The 20,000-nt window shown below is 48.3% G+C and overlaps 1 protein-coding gene across 2 annotated transcripts in view; it reads left to right on the forward strand.

The window, feature by feature from the left end:
- Nucleotides 1-20,000, forward strand: part of grip1 (glutamate receptor interacting protein 1) — a 421,581-nt gene that overhangs the window by 355,469 nt on the left and 46,112 nt on the right. Inside the window, exon 18 of one of the 2 annotated variants that reach the window (XM_071331724.1) lies at nucleotides 543-547. The exons of the other annotated variant lie outside the window; for it this stretch is intronic. Within the exon in view, the coding sequence (XP_071187825.1) occupies nucleotides 543-547 (5 nt within the window). The remainder of the gene's footprint in view (nucleotides 1-542; nucleotides 548-20,000) is intronic. 2 annotated transcript variants of the gene reach the window in all.

Below are 20,000 nucleotides of genomic sequence, written 5' to 3' on the forward strand. Positions count from 1 at the left end.
ACTGAAGTGGGCCAGTTTGACGACTGAGTCGCTAGCTAACTAGCGGATGTTGTCATCTCGTTGTGGGAGGCAGCGGACACGGTTCTTCAATTAAATAACCCAAAGTGGAAACGGATCATGAAACTTCTGTTCACTACTTCACACAGAGAGAGGGAATTCTCAGCTGAGGGGGGTACACACACACACACACACACACACACACACACACACACACACACACACACACACACACACACACACACACACACACACACACACACTACAGATATAGATGTAGTTTAAACCCCTCCTCCTCTGCAGTAACTGGGCTGGATGTTCTCTGTGTTTACATCCAGACCCGTTACCAAGGCGACGCTGCATTCTGTTTACCACCAGGGCTCTAACTAATTAGCCCACATTCTGTCTCTGCCCTCGTTATGCCAGGCCTTACGCAACCAACACATATATTTACCTTGTCTGCAGCCCAATTGGCAACTATTCCCTATGGGCCCTGATCAAATCTAGTGCACTATATAGAGGATAGGGTTCCATTTGGGACACAGATCTGGTAATTATGCTGAGAGGAAGATGAGAGGAATTGGGTTATGCACTAATCAGTGATTATGATTCTTTCCCCAAAGCACCCAGTCCTGTTCTATCTAGGTATTAGTTACCCCTGTCAAGGAGACAGAGGGAAGGCACCCAGTCCTGTTCTATCTAGGTATTAGTTACCCCTGTCAAGGAGACATCAGGGAAGGCACCCAGTCCTGTTCTATCTAGGTATTAGTTACCTCTGTCAAGGAGACAGAGGGAAGGGACCCAGTCCTGTTCTATCTAGGTATTAGTTACCCCTGTCAAGGAGACAGAGAGGGAAGGCACCCAGTACTGTTCTATCTAGGTATTAGTTACCCCTGTCAAGGAGTCAGAGAGGGAAGGCACCCAGTCCTGTTCTATCTAGGTATTAGTTACCCCTGTCAAGGAGACAGAGGGAAGGCACCCCAGTCCTGTTCTATCTAGGTATTAGTTACCCCTGTCAAGGAGACAGAGAGGGAAGGCACCCAGTACTGTTCTATCTAGGTATTAGTTACCCCTGTCAAGGAGACAGAGGACAGGCACCCAGTCCTGTTCTATCTAGGTATTAGTTACGCCTGTCAAGGAGACAGAGGACAGCCACCCAGTCCTGTTCTATCTAGGTATTAGTTACCCCTGTCAAGGAGACAGAGAGGGAAGGCACCCAGTCCTGTTCTATCTAGGTATTAGTTACCCCTGTCAAGGAGTCAGAGAGGGAAGGCACCCAGTCCTGTTCTATCTAGGTATTAGTTACCCCTGTCAAGGACACAGAGAGGGAAGGCACCCAGTCCTGTTCTATCTAGGTATTAGTTACCCCTGTCAAGGAGACAGAGAGGGAAGGCACCCAGTCCTGTTCTATCTAGGTATTAGTTACGCCTGTCAAGGAGTCAGAGAGGGAAGGCACCCAGTCCTGTTCTATCTAGGTATTAGTTACCCCTGTCAAGGAGACAGAGGACAGCCACCCAGTCCTGTTCTATCTAGGTATTAGTTACGCCTGTCAAGGAGACAGAGAGGGAAGGCACCCAGTCCTGTTCTATCTAGGTGTTAGTTACCCCTGCCAAGGAGACAGAGGAAAGCACTGGGGAGTTATGATGTGATTCTAGTTTACATTCTGCTGATATAGTAGAGGATTTACGCTAATCAACCTTTTTCTATGCTCTTGTACTAGGGTATTTACCGTAACGATGACCTAGCTTTCAGGTAAACTGGGCAGGTGTTGTCCCTTATACCTTTCAGGATTTAGACATTTTGGACATTAGTAAAAAAAAAAAACAGAGATTATTGGTCATTTTAATAATGAGTTTCTTTCTCTGGATTACATTGGAATATGAATGATGTTCCAGAATGAGGACAACTGAACAGTATTCTGTTTTCTGCCTCTGTGTTGTCATAGTGAAGGGAGGGAAGGGAGCCAACTGATGACTGCTTGCTGCATTCCAAATGGCACCCTATTCCCTATGTAGTGCACTACATTTGATCAAAACGCTATGTTCCCTGGTTAACCGTAGTGCACTACATTGGGAATAGGGTGCCATTTGGGATGCAGATCGTGTTATTGATGCTCTACATTCACCTCACTGCATTTGGCCCATTTTAGCAGCCTGTCAGGGCTCCTGTTAACAGGTCTCTGTGAGTCTCATTTCAGCAGCTTGTCTCTGTCAGGGCTCCTGTTAACAGGTCTCTGTGAGTCTCATTTCAATAGCTTGTCTCTGTCAGGGCTCCTGTTAACAGGTCTTTGTGAGTCTCATTTCAGCAACGTGTCTCTGTGAGTCTCATTTCAGCAGCTTGTCTCTGTCAGGGCTCCTGTTAACAGGTCTCTGTGAGTCTCATTTCAGCAGCTTGTCTCTGTGAGTCTCATTTCAGCAGCTTGTCTCTGTGAGTCTCATTTCAGCAGCTTGCCTCTGTGAGTCTCATTTCAGCAGCTTGTCTCTGTCAGGACTCCTGTTAACAGGTCTCTGTGAGTCTCATTTCAGCAGCTTGTCTCTGTCAGGGCTCCTGTTAACAGGTCTCTGTGAGTCTCATTTCAACAGCTTGTCTCTGTGAGTCTCATTTCAGCAGCTTGCCTCTGTGAGTCTCATTTCAGCAGCTTGTCTCTGTCAGGAATCCTGTTAACAGGTCTCTGTGAGTCTCATTTCAGCAGCTTGTCTCTGTGAGTCTCATTTCAGCAGCTTGTCTCTGTCAGGAATCCTGTTAACAGGTCTCTGTGAGTCTCATTTCAGCAGCTTGTCTCTGTCAGGGCTCCAGTTAACAGGTCTCTGTTTGAGTCTCTGACAGAGTTAAACATGCTTTACATCTGCGTATCTGTCTATGGGAGGGGGGGGGGGGGGGTTCTGGATTAGGATTCTGTCTGTGTGTTGGTGAGAACTATGACTGTGTACAGTATGTGGACGCATGATGAATAATGGATGTTTCCACACAAGATCATTCAGATCAGTGTTTATGGTGTGAAAGAACAGCATGTGAGCATCACTGAACTGGGGGTGTAACCAGTCTCACTAAATGAATACACATTTACAATAATAGTCCACAATGTAGAATATAGCCCGTCCCGTCCACCTCTAAACCATGGTCTGTGTGGTTCTCCTCCCAGGACTGGGACACTGGAGCTGGGGGACAGGCTGCTGTCCACCTCTAAACCCTGGTTTGTGTGTTTCTGTCCCCAGGACTGGGACTCTGGAGCTGGGGGACAAGCTGCTGTCCACCTCTAAACCCTGGTCTGTGTGTTTCTCTCCCCAGGACTTGGATACTGGAGCTGGGGGACAAGCTGCTGTCCACCTCTAAACCCTGGTCTGTGTGTTTCTCCCCCCAGGACTGGGACTCTGGAGCTGGGGGACAAGCTGCTGTCCACCTCTAAACCCTGGTCTGTGTGTTTCTCCCCCCAGGACTGGGACTCTGGAGCTGGGGGACAAGCTGCTGTCCACCTCTAAACCCTGGTCTGTGTGTTTCTCCCCCCAGGACTGGGACTCTGGAGCTGGGGTACAAGCTGCTGTCCAACTCTAAACCCTGGTCTGTGTGTTTCTCCCCCCAGGACTGGGACTCTGGAGCTGGGGGACAAGCTGCTGTCCACCTCTAAACCCTGGTCTGTGTGTTTCTGTCCCCAGGACTGGGACTCTGGAGCTGGGGGACAAGCTGCTGTCCACCTCTAAACCCTGGTCTGTGTGTTTCTCTCCCCAGGACTGGGACTCTGGAGCTGGGGGACAAGCTGCTGTCCACCTCTAAACCCTGGTCTGTGTGTTTCTCCCCCCAGGACTGGGACACTGGAGCTGGGGGACAAGCTGCTGTCCACCTCTAAACCCTGGTCTGTGTGTTTCTCCCCCAGGACTGGGACTCTGGAGCTGGGGGACAAGCTGCTGTCCACCTCTAAACCCTGGTCTGTGTGTTTCTCCCCCCAGGACTGGGACTCTGGAGCTGGGGGACAAGCTGCTGTCCACCTCTAAACCCTGGTCTGTGTGTTTCTCCCCCCAGGACTGGGACTCTGGAGCTGGGGGACAAGCTGCTGTCCACCTCTAAACCCTGGTCTGTGTGTTTCTCCCCCCAGGACTGGGACTCTGGAGCTGGGGGACAAGCTGCTGTCCACCTCTAAACCCTGGTCTGTGTGTTTCTCTCCCCAGGACTGGGACTCTGGAGCTGGGGGACAAGCTGCTGTCCACCTCTAAACCCTGGTCTGTGTGTTTCTCCCCCCAGGACTGGGACTCTGGAGCTGGGGGACAAGCTGCTGGCCATCGATAACATCCGCCTGGACAACTGTTCCATGGAAGACGCTGTTCAGATCCTCCAGCAGTGTGAAGAACTGGTCAAGCTCAAGATCCGCAAGGACGAGGACAACTCAGGTAGTGCGTACACACTGGACACACACACACACACACACACACACACACACACACACACACACACACACACACACACACACACACACACACACACACACACACACACACACACACACACACACACACACACACACTGGACACACACACTGGACACACACACACACTGGACACACACACACTGGACACACACACACACACACACACACACACACACACACACACACACACACACACACACACACACACACACACACACACACACACACATCATTAGTGGTGTGTATCTCCCTGGTGGCAGCAGTGTGTTCCACCAGTACACATACAGATGGGTCTGCAGCCCAGTTCAGTTCAGATCACACACACAACCTCTCTGTTAGTCAAAACCACTGAACCAACCTCTCTGCTGGTCAAAACCACTGTACCAACCTCTCTGTTAGTCAAAACCACTGTACCAACCTCTCTGCTAGTCGAAACCACTGTACCAACCTCTCTGTTAGTCAAAACCACTGTACCAACCTCTCTGTTAGTCAAAACCACTGTACCAACCTCTCTGTTTGTCAAAACCACTGTTCCAACCTCTCTGTTAGTCAAAACCACTGTACCAACCTCTCTGCTAGTCAAAACCACTGTACGAACCTCTCTGTTAGTCAAAATCACTGAACCAACCTCTCTGCTAGTCAAAACCACTGTACCAACCTCTCTGTTAGTCAAAACCACTGTACCAACCTCTCTGTTAGTCAAAACCACTGTACCAACCTCTCTGTTAGTCAAAACCACTGTACCAACCTCTCTGTTAGTCAAAACCACTGTACCAACCTCTCTGCTAGTCAAAACCACTGTACCAACCTCTCTGTTAGACAAAACCACTGTACCAACCTCTCTGTTAGTCAAAACCACTGTACCAACCTCTCTGTTAGTCAAAACCACTGTTCCAACGTCTCTGCTAGTCAAAACCACTGTACCAACCTCTCTGCTTTTCAAAACCACTTTCCTTGTTAGATATAATTCACCTGACCAGGCCTGTCATACCTTAAACCAAACATGTGTGAGTTAGCACTGACTCCAACCCACCTCTCCAGCCCTAGGATCTAATTATCCATACACATGTTTCTTACATTTCCAGGAAATGGAATTACATGAATCATTTATCAAAAATAGCAACAGAAATTTTATTTCAACAGAAAAAATTATTCAGCTTCAATTGTGAGTCGTATTCAATGGTTCATCCCTCCCAGTCTGACAGAACAACACGTGATTGGTTCATCCCTCCCAGTCTGACAGAACAGCACGTGATTGGTTCATCCCTCCCAGTCTGACAGAACAACACGTGATTGGTTCATTCCTCCCAGTCTGACAGAACAACACGTGATTGGTTCATTCCTCCCAGTCTGACAGAACAACACGTGATTGGTTCATTCCTCCCAGTCTGACAGAACAACACGTGATTGGTTCATTCCTCCCAGTCTGACAGAACAACACGTGATTGGTTCATTCCTCCCAGTCTGACAGAACAACACGTGATTGGTTCATTCCTCCCAGTCTGACAGAACAACACGTGATTGGTTCATTCCTCCCAGTCTGACAGAACAACACGTGATTGGTTCATTCCTCCCAGTCTGACAGAACAACACGTGATTGGTTCATTCCTCCCAGTCTGACAGAACAACACGTGATTGGTTCATTCCTCCCAGTCTGACAGAACAACACGTGATTGGTTCATTCCTCCCAGTCTCCCTGACTGAGTGATGGAGTCAGTATGAAGTCTGACAGAACAACACGTGATTGGTTCATTCCTCCCAGTCTGACAGAACAGCACGTGATTGGTTCATTCCTCCCAGTCTGACAGAACAACACATGATTGGTTCATTCCTCCCAGTCTCCCTGACTGAGTGATGGAGTCAGTATGAAGTCTGACAGAATAACACATGGATACAGAGCCAGGCACCTGTGGACTTGACTGATACTAATTAAGAACGAGTAGAATTTTAAATGTAGAATTAGAACTACAACAGAATGTCTGGGTTGACACAGGCAGCCCAATTCTCTTCTTTTTTTCTTCTCACACTAATTGGTATTTTGACCAATCAGATCAGAGCTGAAAAATAATTTGATGTGAAAAGATCTGATGGGATTGGTCAAAAGACGGACCTTCCAAAAGAATTGTGCTTCCTGTGTAAACCCAGCCAACGACAGATAACACAGTCCTTCCCACCACCCCGCTTCCTGAGTCTTCTCAGTTCCCCTTAAACTATTGCCATGCAGCAGGAGACCCCACGACCAATCATCACAGAGCTATTACTCTGTACGCATATTAGGCTTAGATTAGTTTAATTGGTACAAATGAAACGCTCTGTTTGTTCAATCAGACCATTAACAACCAACGCACCAAACCCTGCCCCCCGGGGACGTGATGAACCAATCGGCTCACAGAGGGGGGCAGAATCAAACTGACATCCGACATCCATGTTTACTGATGTATCTATCTCTATGTCTCTTCAATGGCACCCTATTCCCTTTAGAGTGGCCCTATAGGCCCTGGTCAAAAGTAGTGCACTATAAAGGGGGGGAAGGGTATAATTTAGGATGCGCCCTATGTGTCTAGTGTCTGTTTTGTTCCCTTTAGTTATTTGTTTGAACGCAGAATTAAATATTTCTAATTGAAGTTGTAATGAAACAGAGATAATCAGGTTACAGATCTGACTTCACTGTTATTACTAATGAAGAGTGTTTAAACAACAGACGCACGCACACACGCACACACACACACACGCACGCACACACGCACACGCACACGCACACACACACACACACACACACACACACACACACACACACACACACACACACACACACACACACACACACACACACACACACACACTCATCCTCAAAGCGTTTCCTTATTAATGTGTTGCAGGCAGCGTGTATCTGTCACTATAGCTATGTGTCTCCTCCTGGCTCCCCTCACCACCCGTAGTCACTGGGAGGAGAGTTAAGGGTTTCTCCTCCTGGCTCCCCTCACCACCCGTAGTCACTGGGAAGAGAGTTAAGGGTTTCTCCTCCTGGCTCCTCTCACCACCCATAGTCACTGGGAAGAGAGTTAAGGGTTTCACCTCCTGGCTCCCCACACCACCCGTAGTCACTGGGAGGAGAGTTAAGGGTTTCTCCTCCTGGCTCCCCTCACCACCCGTAGTCACTGGGAAGAGAGTTAAGGGTTTCACCTCCTGGCTCCCCTCACCACCCTTAGTCACTGGGAGGAGAGTTAAGGGTTTCTCCTCCTGGCTCCCCTCACCACCCGTAGTCACTGGGAAGAGAGTTAAGGGTTGCACCTCCTGGCTCCCCTCACCACCCGTAGTCACTGGGAGGAGAGTTAAGGGTTTCACCTCCTGGCTCCCCTCACCACCCATAGTCACTGGGAGGAGAGTTAAGGGTTTCACCTCCTGGCTCCCCTCACCACCCGTAGTCACTGGGAGGAGAGTTAAGGGTTGCTCCCCTCACCACCCATATTCACTGGGAGGAGAGTTAAGGGTTGCTCCTCCTGGCTCCCCTCACCACCCGTAGTCACTGGGAGGAGAGTTAAGGGTTGATCCTCCTGGCTCCCCTCACCACCCGTAGTCACTGGGAGGAGAGTTAAGGGTTGCTCCTCCTGGCTCCTCTCACCACCCGTAGTCACTGGGAGGAGAGTTAAGGGTTTCACCTCCTGGCTCCCCTCACCACCCATAGTCACTGGGAGGAGAGTTAAGGGTTTCACCTCCTGGCTCCTCTCACCACCCGTAGTCACTGGGAGGAGAGTTAAGGGTTGCTCCCCTCACCACCCGTAGTCACTGGGAGGAGAGTTAAGGGTTTCTCCTCCTGGCTCCTCTCACCACCCGTAGTCACTGGGAGGAGAGTTAAGGGTTTCTCCTCCTGGCTCTTCTCACCACCCGTAGTCACTGGGAGGAGAGTTAAGGGTTGCTCCCTCCTGGCTCCTCCCACCACCCGTAGTCACTGGGAGGAGAGTTAAGGGTTGCTCCTCCTGGCTCCCCTCACCACCCGTAGTCACTGGGAGGAGAGTTAAGGGTTGCTCCCTCCTTGCTCCTCCCACCACCCGTAGTCACTGGGAGGAGAGTTAAGGGTTGCTCCTCTCACCACCCGTAGTCACTGGGAGGAGAGTTAAGGGTTTCTCCTCCTGGCTCCTCTCACCACCCGTAGTCACTGGGATGAGAGTTAATGGTTTCACCTCCTGGCTCCCCTCCCCACCCGTAGTCACTGGGAGGAGAGTTAAGGTTTTCACCTCCTGGCTCCCCTCACCACCCGTAGTCACTGGGAGGAGAGTTAAGGGTTTCTCCTCCTGGCTCCTCTCACCACCCGTAGTCACTGGGAGGAGAGTTAAGGGTTTCTCCTCCTGGCTCCCCTCACCACCCGTAGTCACTGGGAGGAGAGTTAAGGGTTTCACCTCCTGGCTCCTCTCACCACCCGTAGTCACTGGGAGGAGAGTTAAGGGTTTCTCCTCCTGGCTCCCCTCACCACCCGTAGTCACTGGGAGGAGAGTTAAGGGTTGCTCCTCCTGGCTCCTCTCACCACCCGTAGTCACTGGGAGGAGAGTTAAGGGTTTATCCTCCTGGCTCCCCTCACCACCCGTAGTCACTGGGAGGAGAGTTAAGGGTTGCTCCTCTCACCACCCATAGTCACTGGGAGGAGAGTTAAGGGTTTCTCCTCCTGGATCCTCTCACCACCCATAGTCACTGGGAGGAGAGTTAAGGGTTTCTCCTCCTGGCTCCCCTCACCACCCATAGTCACTGGGAAGAGAGTTAAGGGTTTCACCTCCTGGCTCCCCTCACCACCCGTAGTCACTGGGAGGAGAGTTAAGGGTTGCTCCTCCTGGCTCCTCTCACCACCCGTAGTCACTGGGAAGAGAGTTAAGGGTTGCTCCCCTCACCACCCATAGTCACTGGGAGGAGAGTTAAGGGTTTCTCCTCCTGGCTCCCCTCACCACCCGTAGTCACTGGGATGAGAGTTAATGGTTTCACCTCCTGGCTCCCCTCCCCACCCGTAGTCACTTGGAGGAGAGTTAAGGGTTGCTCCTCCTGGCTCCTCTCACCACCCGTAGTCACTGGGAGGAGAGTTAAGGGTTTCTCCTCCTGGCTCCTCTCACCACCCGTAGTCACTGGGAAGAGAGTTAAGGGTTGCTCCCCTCACCACCCGTAGTCACTGGGAGGAGAGTTAAGGGTTTCTCCTCCTGGCTCCCCTCACCACCCGTAGTCACTGGGAGGAGAGTTAAGGGTTTCTCCTCCTGGCTCCCCTCACCACCCGTAGTCACTGGGAGGAGAGTTAAGGGTTTCTCCTCCTGGCTCCCCTCACCACCCGTAGTCACTGGGAGGAGAGTTAAGGGTTTCTCCTCCTGGCTCCTCTCACCACCCGTAGTCACTGGGAGGAGAGTTAAGGGTTTCTCCTCCTGGCTCCCCTCACCACCCGTAGTCACTGGGAGGAGAGTTAAGGGTTTCACCTCCTGGCTCCTCTCACCACCCGTAGTCACTGGGAGGAGAGTTAAGGGTTTCTCCTCCTGGCTCCCCTCACCACCCGTAGTCACTGGGAGGAGAGTTAAGGGTTGCTCCTCCTGGCTCCTCTCACCACCCGTAGTCACTGGGAGGAGAGTTAAGGGTTTATCCTCCTGGCTCCCCTCACCACCCGTAGTCACTGGGAGGAGAGTTAAGGGTTGCTCCTCTCACCACCCATAGTCACTGGGAGGAGAGTTAAGGGTTTCTCCTCCTGGATCCTCTCACCACCCATAGTCACTGGGAGGAGAGTTAAGGGTTTCTCCTCCTGGCTCCCCTCACCACCCATAGTCACTGGGAAGAGAGTTAAGGGTTTCACCTCCTGGCTCCCCTCACCACCCGTAGTCACTGGGAGGAGAGTTAAGGGTTGCTCCTCCTGGCTCCTCTCACCACCCGTAGTCACTGGGAAGAGAGTTAAGGGTTGCTCCCCTCACCACCCATAGTCACTGGGAGGAGAGTTAAGGGTTTCTCCTCCTGGCTCCCCTCACCACCCGTAGTCACTGGGATGAGAGTTAATGGTTTCACCTCCTGGCTCCCCTCCCCACCCGTAGTCACTGGGAGGAGAGTTAAGGGTTGCTCCTCCTGGCTCCTCTCACCACCCGTAGTCACTGGGAGGAGAGTTAAGGGTTTCTCCTCCTGGCTCCTCTCACCACCCGTAGTCACTGGGAAGAGAGTTAAGGGTTGCTCCCCTCACCACCCGTAGTCACTGGGAGGAGAGTTAAGGGTTTCTCCTCCTGGCTCCCCTCACCACCCGTAGTCACTGGGAGGAGAGTTAAGGGTTTCTCCTCCTGGCTCCCCTCACCACCCGTAGTCACTGGGAGGAGAGTTAAGGGTTTCTCCTCCTGGCTCCCCTCACCACCCGTAGTCACTGGGAGGAGAGTTAAGGGTTGCTCCTCCTGGCTCCCCTCACCACCCGTAGTCACTGGGAGGAGAGTTAAGGGTTGCTCCTCCTGGCTCCCCTCACCACCCGTAGTCACTGAGAGGAAAGTTAAGTAAAGTGTTAATGAACTAGAGTCAGTCCATGTGTGTAATAGTATGCCTGTTAGAGCTGTTCTGAGAACTGTCTTATCCTAGTTCGCCCACTGTAGGGACTGCTAGGTCTTTCTCTGGTGGCAGACAATCTCTCTCCCATCTCTACCTTCTGATGTTCCTATCAGACAATCTCTCCCTCCCATCGCTACGTAAATAAGACTGCCCTGACCTGCCTAGTTAAATAAAGGTTAAATTACAAATTAAATCCTAATAAATCCTAATGAATAAGAGACCAGATCCTAGTTCAGCACTCGTCCTCTGAGATGCTTTGAGGAAACAGGCCTAGTCACCTTTCAACAGAGGCAACATCTTCATGTGTTATACTAACCAATATTCAACTCTCTAAGTAGCAGTGAAAAAACATGAAGTAGTTCAACCAAGTAGGGATTGTAGATGAGTTCTACTTTATTCAGATGCTCAGCCGGTTCTTCTTCTTCAAAGAGTCTCCGGCTCTCAGCAGCTGCTCTGATCTGATCTGTATGTGTGAGGAAACTGTAGCGTAGACCCTCTGAGTTATACACGAGCAGGGTTTCTCTTTTAACGTTCCTCGTATGATGGAGAGGAACTCACAGGTGGGCTGCACTCCGTCTAAAGTGGTATGCCCTCTTAACACGGAGAGATAATTATCCACTCCCTCTCTCTCTAGGTCCTCTCTCTCTCTCTAGGTCTTCTCTCTCTCTCTAGGTCCTCTCTCTCTCTCTAGGTCCTTCCTCTCTCTCTCTCTAGGTCCTCTCTCTCTCTCTAGATCCTTTCTCTCTCTCTAGGTCCTTCCTCTCTCTCTCTCTCTAGGTCCTTTCTCTCTCTCTCTCTCTAGGTCCTTCCTCTCTCTCTCTAGGTCCTCTCTCTCTCTCTCTCTCTAGGTCCTCTCTCTCTCTCTCTCTCTAGGTCCGTCCTCTCTCTCTCTCTCTAGGTTCTTCCCCTCTCTCTCTAGGTCCGTCCTCTCTCTCTCTCTCTAGGTTCTTCCCCTCTCTCTCTAGGTCCTTCCTCTCTCTCTCTAGGTCATCTCTCTCTCTCTCTCTCTAGGTCCGTCCTCTCTCTCTCTCTCTAGGTCCTTCCTCTCTCTCTCTCTCTCTCTCTAGATCCGTCCTCTCTCTCTCTCTCTAGGTCCTTCCTCTCTCTCTCCTCTCTCTCTCTCTCTCTAGGTCCTTCCTCTCTCTCTCTAGGTCCTCTCTCTCTCTCTCTCTCTAGGTCCTTCCTCTCTCTCTCTCTCTCTAGGTCCTTCCTCTCTCTCTCTAGGTCCTCTCTCTCTCTCTCTCTCTAGGTCCTTCCTCTCTCTCTCTAGGTCCTCTCAATTCAATTCAATTCAATTCAATTGACTTTATTGACATGGCAAGTTATTATTACTTACATTGTCAAAGTATACATATCGAAAAATTTAAATAAAATATATATGTATATATATACACAAAATATATATATATTTATATATAAATAAATGGTGGTACTAACAGCAATAATAATAGTAGTAGTGGACATGGGATTACCATTAATAACAGCTACAACAACAATATTAATCAGAACAACAATACATTAAAGCAACAGTAGTAGACCAGTGTCAACATGACTGAGAAGACACATGACCTGGTACGAAAGACAAAACAAAACTAAGCTAAATGGGAAATATTATCAACATTACTTTGCATTTTTCACTGGCTGTCCCTCAGGCTGTGGCAGGAGGACACATATTTGGCTGCCAAAACTGCACATTTTGGCTTTTCACCCAATAAATATTTGAATTTTTCTTCATCTTTTATAGTTTCAAATTCTTTGTATTGAATTATAATTTTGGGAAAGAAATATGCTCTTAGGTCTGAGTATTTGTCACAGTGTAGTAGGAAATGCACTTCTGTCTCTACCTCTCCCCTGGAGCAGAGTGAGCACAGCCTGTCCTCTCTGGGCAGCCAGGTTTGTCTGTGACGACCGGTCTCTATAGCCAGACTGTGCTCACTGAGTCTGTACCTAGTCAATGTTTTCCTCAGTTTTCTATCAGTCACAGTGGTCAGATAGTCTGCCACCATGTACTGTCTGTTTAGAGCCAAATAGCATTGAAGTTTACTTTGATTTTTTGTGGTGTCTTTCCAATAGGTTATATATTTTTCTTTTTGTTTTGTGATGATTTGGTTGGGCCAGATTTTCTGAGGGCTGTCCCGAGGCTCTGTGGGGTTGGTTTGGGTTGGTGAACTGAGCCTCAGAACCAGCTGGCTGAGGGGACTCTTCTCTGGTTTCATCTCTTGACATTGTAGAGCTGTGTGATGGAATGTTTTAGGGTCACTTGTTTTTAGATGGTTGTAAAATTTGATGGCTCTTTTTTCTATTCGAATGAGGAGGGGATATTGGCCCAATTCTGCCCTACATGCGTTATTTGGAGTTTTTCTTTGTACTTGCAATACAGTCTTGCAAAACTCTGCATGCAATACTTCAATTGGATGTTTGTCCCATTTAGTAAATTCATTATTAGAGAGTGGACCCCATACCTCACTGCCATATAGAGCAATTGGTTCTATAACTGATTGAAAAATTTTGAGCCAGATTCTAATTGGAATTTCAATTTTGATGTTCCTTTTAATGGCATAGAATGCTCTTCTTGCTTTATCTCTCAGCTCATTCACAGCCATGTGAAAGCTACCTGTGTTGCTGATATTTAGTCCTAGATATGTGTAGTTTTTGGTGTGTTCTAATAGAACTGTGTCCAAATAGAATTTATATTTGTCATCCTTATTTCCGGACCTTTTTTGGAATATCATTATATTTGTTTTTTTTAGGTTAACGGTCAGAGCCCAAGTCTGACAGAACCTGTGAAGATGATCTAGGTGTTGCTGTAACCCCTCTTTAGTGGGAGACAGCAGCACCAGGTCATCTGCGTACAGCAGACACTTGATTTCAGTGTTGTGTAGGGTGATACCAGGTGCTGCCGATTCTTCTAATGTTTTTGCCAATTCATTAATGTAGATGTTAAATAATGTTGGACTTATTGGGCAGCCCTGTTTCACTCCCCGCCCCTGAGAGAAGAAGTCTGTTTGCTTGTTGCCAATTTTAACCGCACATTTGTTTTTAGTGTACATTGATTTAATAAAATCATATGTTTTCCCTCCAATACCACTTTCTATTAGTTTATAAAAAAGACCTTCGTGCCAAATTGAATCAAATGCTTTCTTGAAATCTACAAAACACGAGTAGATTTTGCCTTTGTTTTGGTTAACTTGTTTATCAATTAGAGTGTGGAGGGTGTAAATGTGGTCAGTTGTACGATAATTTTTTAGAAATCCAATCTGGCTTCTGCTCAGGACGTTGTGTTCGTCAAGGAAATGATGTAGTCTGCTATTTATAATACTGCAGAGAATTTTCCCCAAGTTGCTGTTAACGCATATTCCTCTGTAATTATTTGGGTCAAATTTGTCTCCATTTTTATAGATTGGTGTGATCAGTCCCTGGTTCCAAATATCGGGGAAAATACCTGCAGTGAGGATAATGTTGAAGAGTTTGAGTATAGCCAATTTGAATTTGTGGTCTGTATATTTGATCATTTCATTTAAGATCCCATCAGCACCACAGGCCTTTTTGGGTTGGAGATTGCATATTTTTTCCAATAATTCTTCTTCTGTAATTGGGGTATCCACAGGATTCTGATAGTCTTTGACTGCTAATTCAAGGATTTGTAATTTTTCTTGTATATCTTTTTGTTCTGGGCTCTTTGTTATATTGCTGTAGAGGTTTGCAAAGTGATTTCTCCACATATCCCCATTTTGGATAGCCAACTCCTCATGATGAGGTTTGTTTAATTTATTCCAATTCTCCCAGAAGTGGTTTGATTCTATGGATTCCTCAATTCCATCCAGCTGATTTCTAATGTGCTGTTCCTTTTTTGTTCTTAGGGTGCGTTTGTATTGCTTCAGTGTTTCCCCATATTGAAGGCGTATATTTTTGTTGTCTGGTTCTCTGTGTTTTTGATTAGATATATTTCTCAATGACTTTCTTAGATTTTTGCAATCATTATCAAACCATTTTTCATTATCTGTTATTTTTGGTTTGCTCTTATGCTTCTTTAGATTAGCCAAGGAGGCTAATTTGTCAAATATAAAGTTTATGTTCCTAACGGCCAAATTTACACCTTCATTGCTGAAGGAGAATGTTAAGGCTAAAAAGTTGTCCAGGAGAGATTGTATTTTTTGGCTACTAATTGCTTTTTGGTAGATGTCTGTACTGTTTGCACTCCATCTATAGGCTTGTTTAGTACCATGTAGTTTATTGGGCCATGATGCTTCTTGGTTGGGTTCTGCTCTTCTCAGATACACTGTGATTTTACTGTGGTCTGAGAGAGGTGTTAGTGGGCTGACTGTGAAGGCTCTGAGAGATTCTGGGTTTAGGTCGGTGAGGAAGTAGTCTACAGTGCTGCTGCCAAGGGATGAGCTGTATGTGTACCTACCAAAAGAGTCTCCTCTCAGCCTGCCATTGACTATGTACAGACCCAGTGTTCGACAGAGCCTCAGGAGCTGTAATCCATTTTTGTTTTTCACTTTGTCATAGTTGTTTCTGTGGGGGTATGTGGGGAGGGAAAGGTTATTGCTTCCTGGTAGGTGTTTATCCCCATGACTGTTAATAGTGTCTTGTTCTTCTGCTATTCTAGCATTCAGGTCTCCACAGACCAGTACGTTGCCTTGGGCCTGAAAGTGACTAATCTCTCCCTCTAGAATGGAGAAGCTCTCTTCGTTGAAGTAGGGTGACTCTGAGGGGGGAATGTATGTGGCACAGAGGAAGACGTTTTTATCTGTCAAGATAGCCTCCTTGTTGATTTTTAACCAGATAAAGAATTCTCCTGTTTTGATCAATTCGATTGAATTAATTAGTTCAGATTTATACCATATTAGCATTCCCCCTGAGTCTCTGCCCTGTTTGATTCCTTTTAATTTAGTGGATGGTATGATTATCTCCCTATAACCTAGTGGACAGCCAGTGGAAACATCACCTCTGCACCATGTTTCCTGTAGTACTACAATATCAACATCATCAATTTCTTTCAGGAAGTCTGGGTTTCTGCTCTTTAGCCCAAAAGCAGAGGACTTCAATCCTTGTATATTCCAACATGCAACGTAAAAAGACTTCATAACTTTTTTTTTCTCTTTTCCTTACCTTTCAAAATGAGACAAACACTCACAATCCAAGAAGAACCATTAAAATAGGATTTTTCAATTAAAGTAAACTCTTATTTTGCAAATGTGATTTGTTTATCATTTAAGATAGAATTTGTGTCATGCCACTTGGGTGGATGTAGTGTGAGAATGGTGGAGTTCTTGTGCTCATCTTACCATGACCCTCGGCCCATCACATGTGAGCATAGTAGACTCAGCATTTGTTTAATGTCACTCATTTGGTTGGTGGGGGCTGGGCCAGTTGCTCCTCTCACAGCCTGTGCGTAGCTCTGCCTGCTGGGCTGTGGCTCCTCCAGGTGTGGGTCTGCGGTGGGGAGGAGGGGGGTGGTAGGCCTCATCTGGGTGGCTCTGAAGCTGGGCTGGGGTGGTCTGTGCTGCGCTGGCTGTGGTGGGCATTGAGGTTGGTGGTGCTGTGGTCGTGGCTGGGGGGTCCAGGGTGCTGGTCCGGGATGTTGTCTCGGTGATCTCGGCGGGGTGGAGATTGCTCCGCTGTTCCTGGGTGGAGAGGTCGGGCTGCGGTTTAGAGCGACGTCCTTGAGAGTCTTGGCAAGGATGGGGACTGTCTCCCTGTACAGGTGAACATGGTCATAGAGACAGTCCAGATCGAGGGTGGGATGGTGGGCCAGGTGTACATTGGGTCGCAGGGCACAGTCCCGGGAGAGGCTGGCGTTTATTCTTTGGATTGTGGCAGGGTGGAAGTCCCTCCTCTGTAGAAGGGTTGACACTATGATTCTTGAGTTGGGGAAGATTGCGGAGGCCTTCTCAATCACTCCCCGTAGTGAAGTCGCCACCCTCTCCTGCTGAGCACGCAGGTCGTTGCTTCCGGTATGTATGATTATGTGGCTTGGCGACCCGAGATGGTTCTTATCAAGCAGCTCCATGGCACTTTGCGTTGTTGGGCACCACACCTTTCTCGTTTTGTGTCTAGGGAAAAGTTTCTTCTCCTGAACATACTTCCCATTTGAGTCCATTAACAGGACGATGTCAGCCAGTGTTTCTTCTGGACTGGGGGGGGCAGAGGGGGGGCTGGTGGGTGTTGGAGCTGGGGTGTGGCTGGTCTGTGTGGGTGCCACTGTCAGTGGGAGGCTGTTCTGTGGGTTGGGGAGGAGGGGTGCAGCAGCCAGGGCTGGGGAAGTCTGGCTGGTTGAGCTGGGCTCCTCTGCTGTGTGAGGGCAGGTCATAGGGTGGTGATCTATCTGCTCCTGCAGCCTGTCCTCTGCTCTCTTTCTCTCCTGCAGCTCCTCTCTTAGTGCGGTCAGCTCCTTATTGCTGCTCTGCCTGTCTTTTTGGAGCTCTCTCACCTCCTTTGTTAGATCAGCCAGCTCTCTCTTGAGTCCGTCTCTCTCTTGCTGAACCTCTTTCAGCTGTGTTGCAAGGCTGCTGTCCTGCTCTGTCCTCACCTTGGTTAGGAGCTCCTCTAAGGTGTGGTTGTCTGGTTGCTGTTTGCTCACGCTCTCCCTGAGCAGGACCACCTCCCCCTCCAGTTTGGTGAACTCATCCCTCATGGCAGCCATGGTGGTGAGGAGGGCCTGAGCCTGCTCTGCACTGAGGGGGTCGCTCTCCTCCTGGGGCGTGTCCTCCACTATGGTGGGAAGAGAGGTGCTGGATGTGCCTTTTTGGGTGGGGAGGGTAGGGGTGAGGGTGGTGCTGGTGGAGTTTGTCTTGTGGGAGGGCATGTCACTGGTGGTGTCCTTCTCTCTCTCCGCTCTCTCCTTAATGGTCTGAAAGTCTGTTTCAAACAGCCTGATGTTACCTTGCACCATGACAGTCCCAGTCTTGTAGAGGTTGATTGTTATCATGGTGCTGTCAGGGTCGTCTGTCTCTTTGATTTTCAGCTTCCACCCATTACAGATTCCCTCTTTCTTTATGCATGGGTAGTGAGAGCAGACTGCTGAGCGCCATGCATTTGGCTGGTCAGTGAGGAAGATGAGATTACTCACGTCACCGTTTTTGTAGAGGTCTGCAAAAAGGGTTTCTGGCCTCTTCTCTAGTAGTTTCTGTTTGAAAGCTTTCCTCATTGTGTCATTTTTGACCTTTTTTGGGTAGAGAATGGATTCTGCGCTGAGGGGGAGTGGGGACATGGTGTCTGTGCGCTCTGCTACTACCGCTACTGCTGCGCTGTTCTGCTGCCCCGTTGCCATGGCAACCGATTTGTTCGTCTGCTGTTCGCGCTACTTTCAAAGAACAGCAAAAATAGTGAAAAATCCTCACACAAAAGACTGAAGATATGTTTACAGTTAGTCCGTGCTCCTTTTTGGTTTACTCACTCAGTTTGGTCGTTTGATGTAGTTGTATTAACTGACCTTGCTAGGTTTGTTCTAGCTCGTTTCTTATGGCTAGCTTGTTAGTCTGCTGGCTGGGTCTTTGTTGTGTAGCTAGCTAGCTAGACTCAAAACGTCTTAACTTGAGGCGCAAAGTTACTTTTTTTTCTATTCTGAATGTATAGAGTTGTTGTTCATCACTTCTTGTCTGGAATTCTTCTTCGATTAGAGTGTTTATCTCATTCTAAAAACCAAAAAAATCAAATATATCAGGAGCTCATGTTGAGCATATCTCTGTCTCTCTCCTCTCTCTCTCTCTCTCTCTAGGTCCTTCCTCTCTCTCTCTCTCTCTAGGTCCTTCCTCTCTCTCTCTCTCTCTAGGTTCTTCCCCTCTCTCTCTAGGTCCTTCCTCTCTCTCTCTAGGTCCTCTCTCTCTCTCTCTCTCTAGGTCCTTCCTCTCTCTCTCTCTCTCTAGGTCCTTCCTCTCTCTCTCTCTCTCTAGGTCCTTCCTCTCTCTCTCTAGGTCCTCTCTCTCTCTCTCTCTCTAGGTCCTTCCTCTCTCTCTCTCTCTCTAGGTCCTTCCTCTCTCTCTCTAGGTCCTCTCTCTCTCTCTCTCTCTAGGTCCTTCTCTCTCTCTCTCTCTCTCTAGGTCCTTCCTCTCTCTCTCTCTCTCTAGGTCCTTCCTCTCTCTCTCTCTCTCTAGGTCCTTCCTCTCTCTCTATCTCTCTAGGTCCTTCCTCTCTCTCTCTCTCTCTAGGTTCTTCCTCTCTCTCTCTAGGTCCTTCCTCTCTCTCTCTAGGTCCTTCCTCTCTCTCTCTCTAGGTCCTCTTTCTCTCTCCAGGTCCTCTCTTTCTCTCTAGGTCCTCTCTCTCTCTCTAGGTCCTCTCTCTCTCTCTAGGTCCTCTCTCTCTCTCTAGGTCCTCTCTCTCTCTCTAGGTCCTCTCTCTCTCTAGGTCCTCTCTCTCTCTCTAGGTCCTCTCTCTCTCTCTAGGTCCTCTCTCTCTCTCTAGGTCCTCTCTCTCTCTCTAGGTCATCCCTCTCTCTCTAGGTCCTCTCTCTCTCTAGGCCCTCCCTCCCTCCCTCCCTCCCTACATTGAACTGTGGGCTATATCTTGCTATACACTGGAAGTAACAGTGTGTTTAATGATTTGTCTGACTGACTTATCTAGCTCCACGCTGTCGTACAGTGAGCTCCAGAAGGACCTTTGTTGTTGTTCTGGTATTGTATTTGAAATGGTACAATGACTATGAGGTTGAATGAGTTTCTCACTCATCATTATTCGCAATTCATTCAAGACTGTCCGTAACCATGGTAACATCCACATGAATTTAGACGTGTTTAGAAACTTATTCTATTCTTATTTACAATAAAAGTGACTCCAAAATGACATAAGACATTATTTACATTTATATTGGGCACAAAATAATCGGAAACACAACCAAAACAAACAGCAAATGCATCCAACCCTGGTATGAGAGGTGATCTCTGGTATCTCTATAGGAGAGGTGATCCCTGGTATCTCTATAGGAGAGGTGATCCCTGGTATCTCTATAGGAGAGGTGATCCCTGGTATCTCTATAGGAGAGGTGATCCCTGGTATCTCTGTAGGAGAGGTGATCCCTGGTATCTCTATAGGAGAGGTGATC

Source organism: Salvelinus alpinus, chromosome 11 (genome assembly GCF_045679555.1).
Source record: "Salvelinus alpinus chromosome 11, SLU_Salpinus.1, whole genome shotgun sequence".
Classification (NCBI taxonomy): Eukaryota; Metazoa; Chordata; class Actinopteri; order Salmoniformes; family Salmonidae; genus Salvelinus; species Salvelinus alpinus.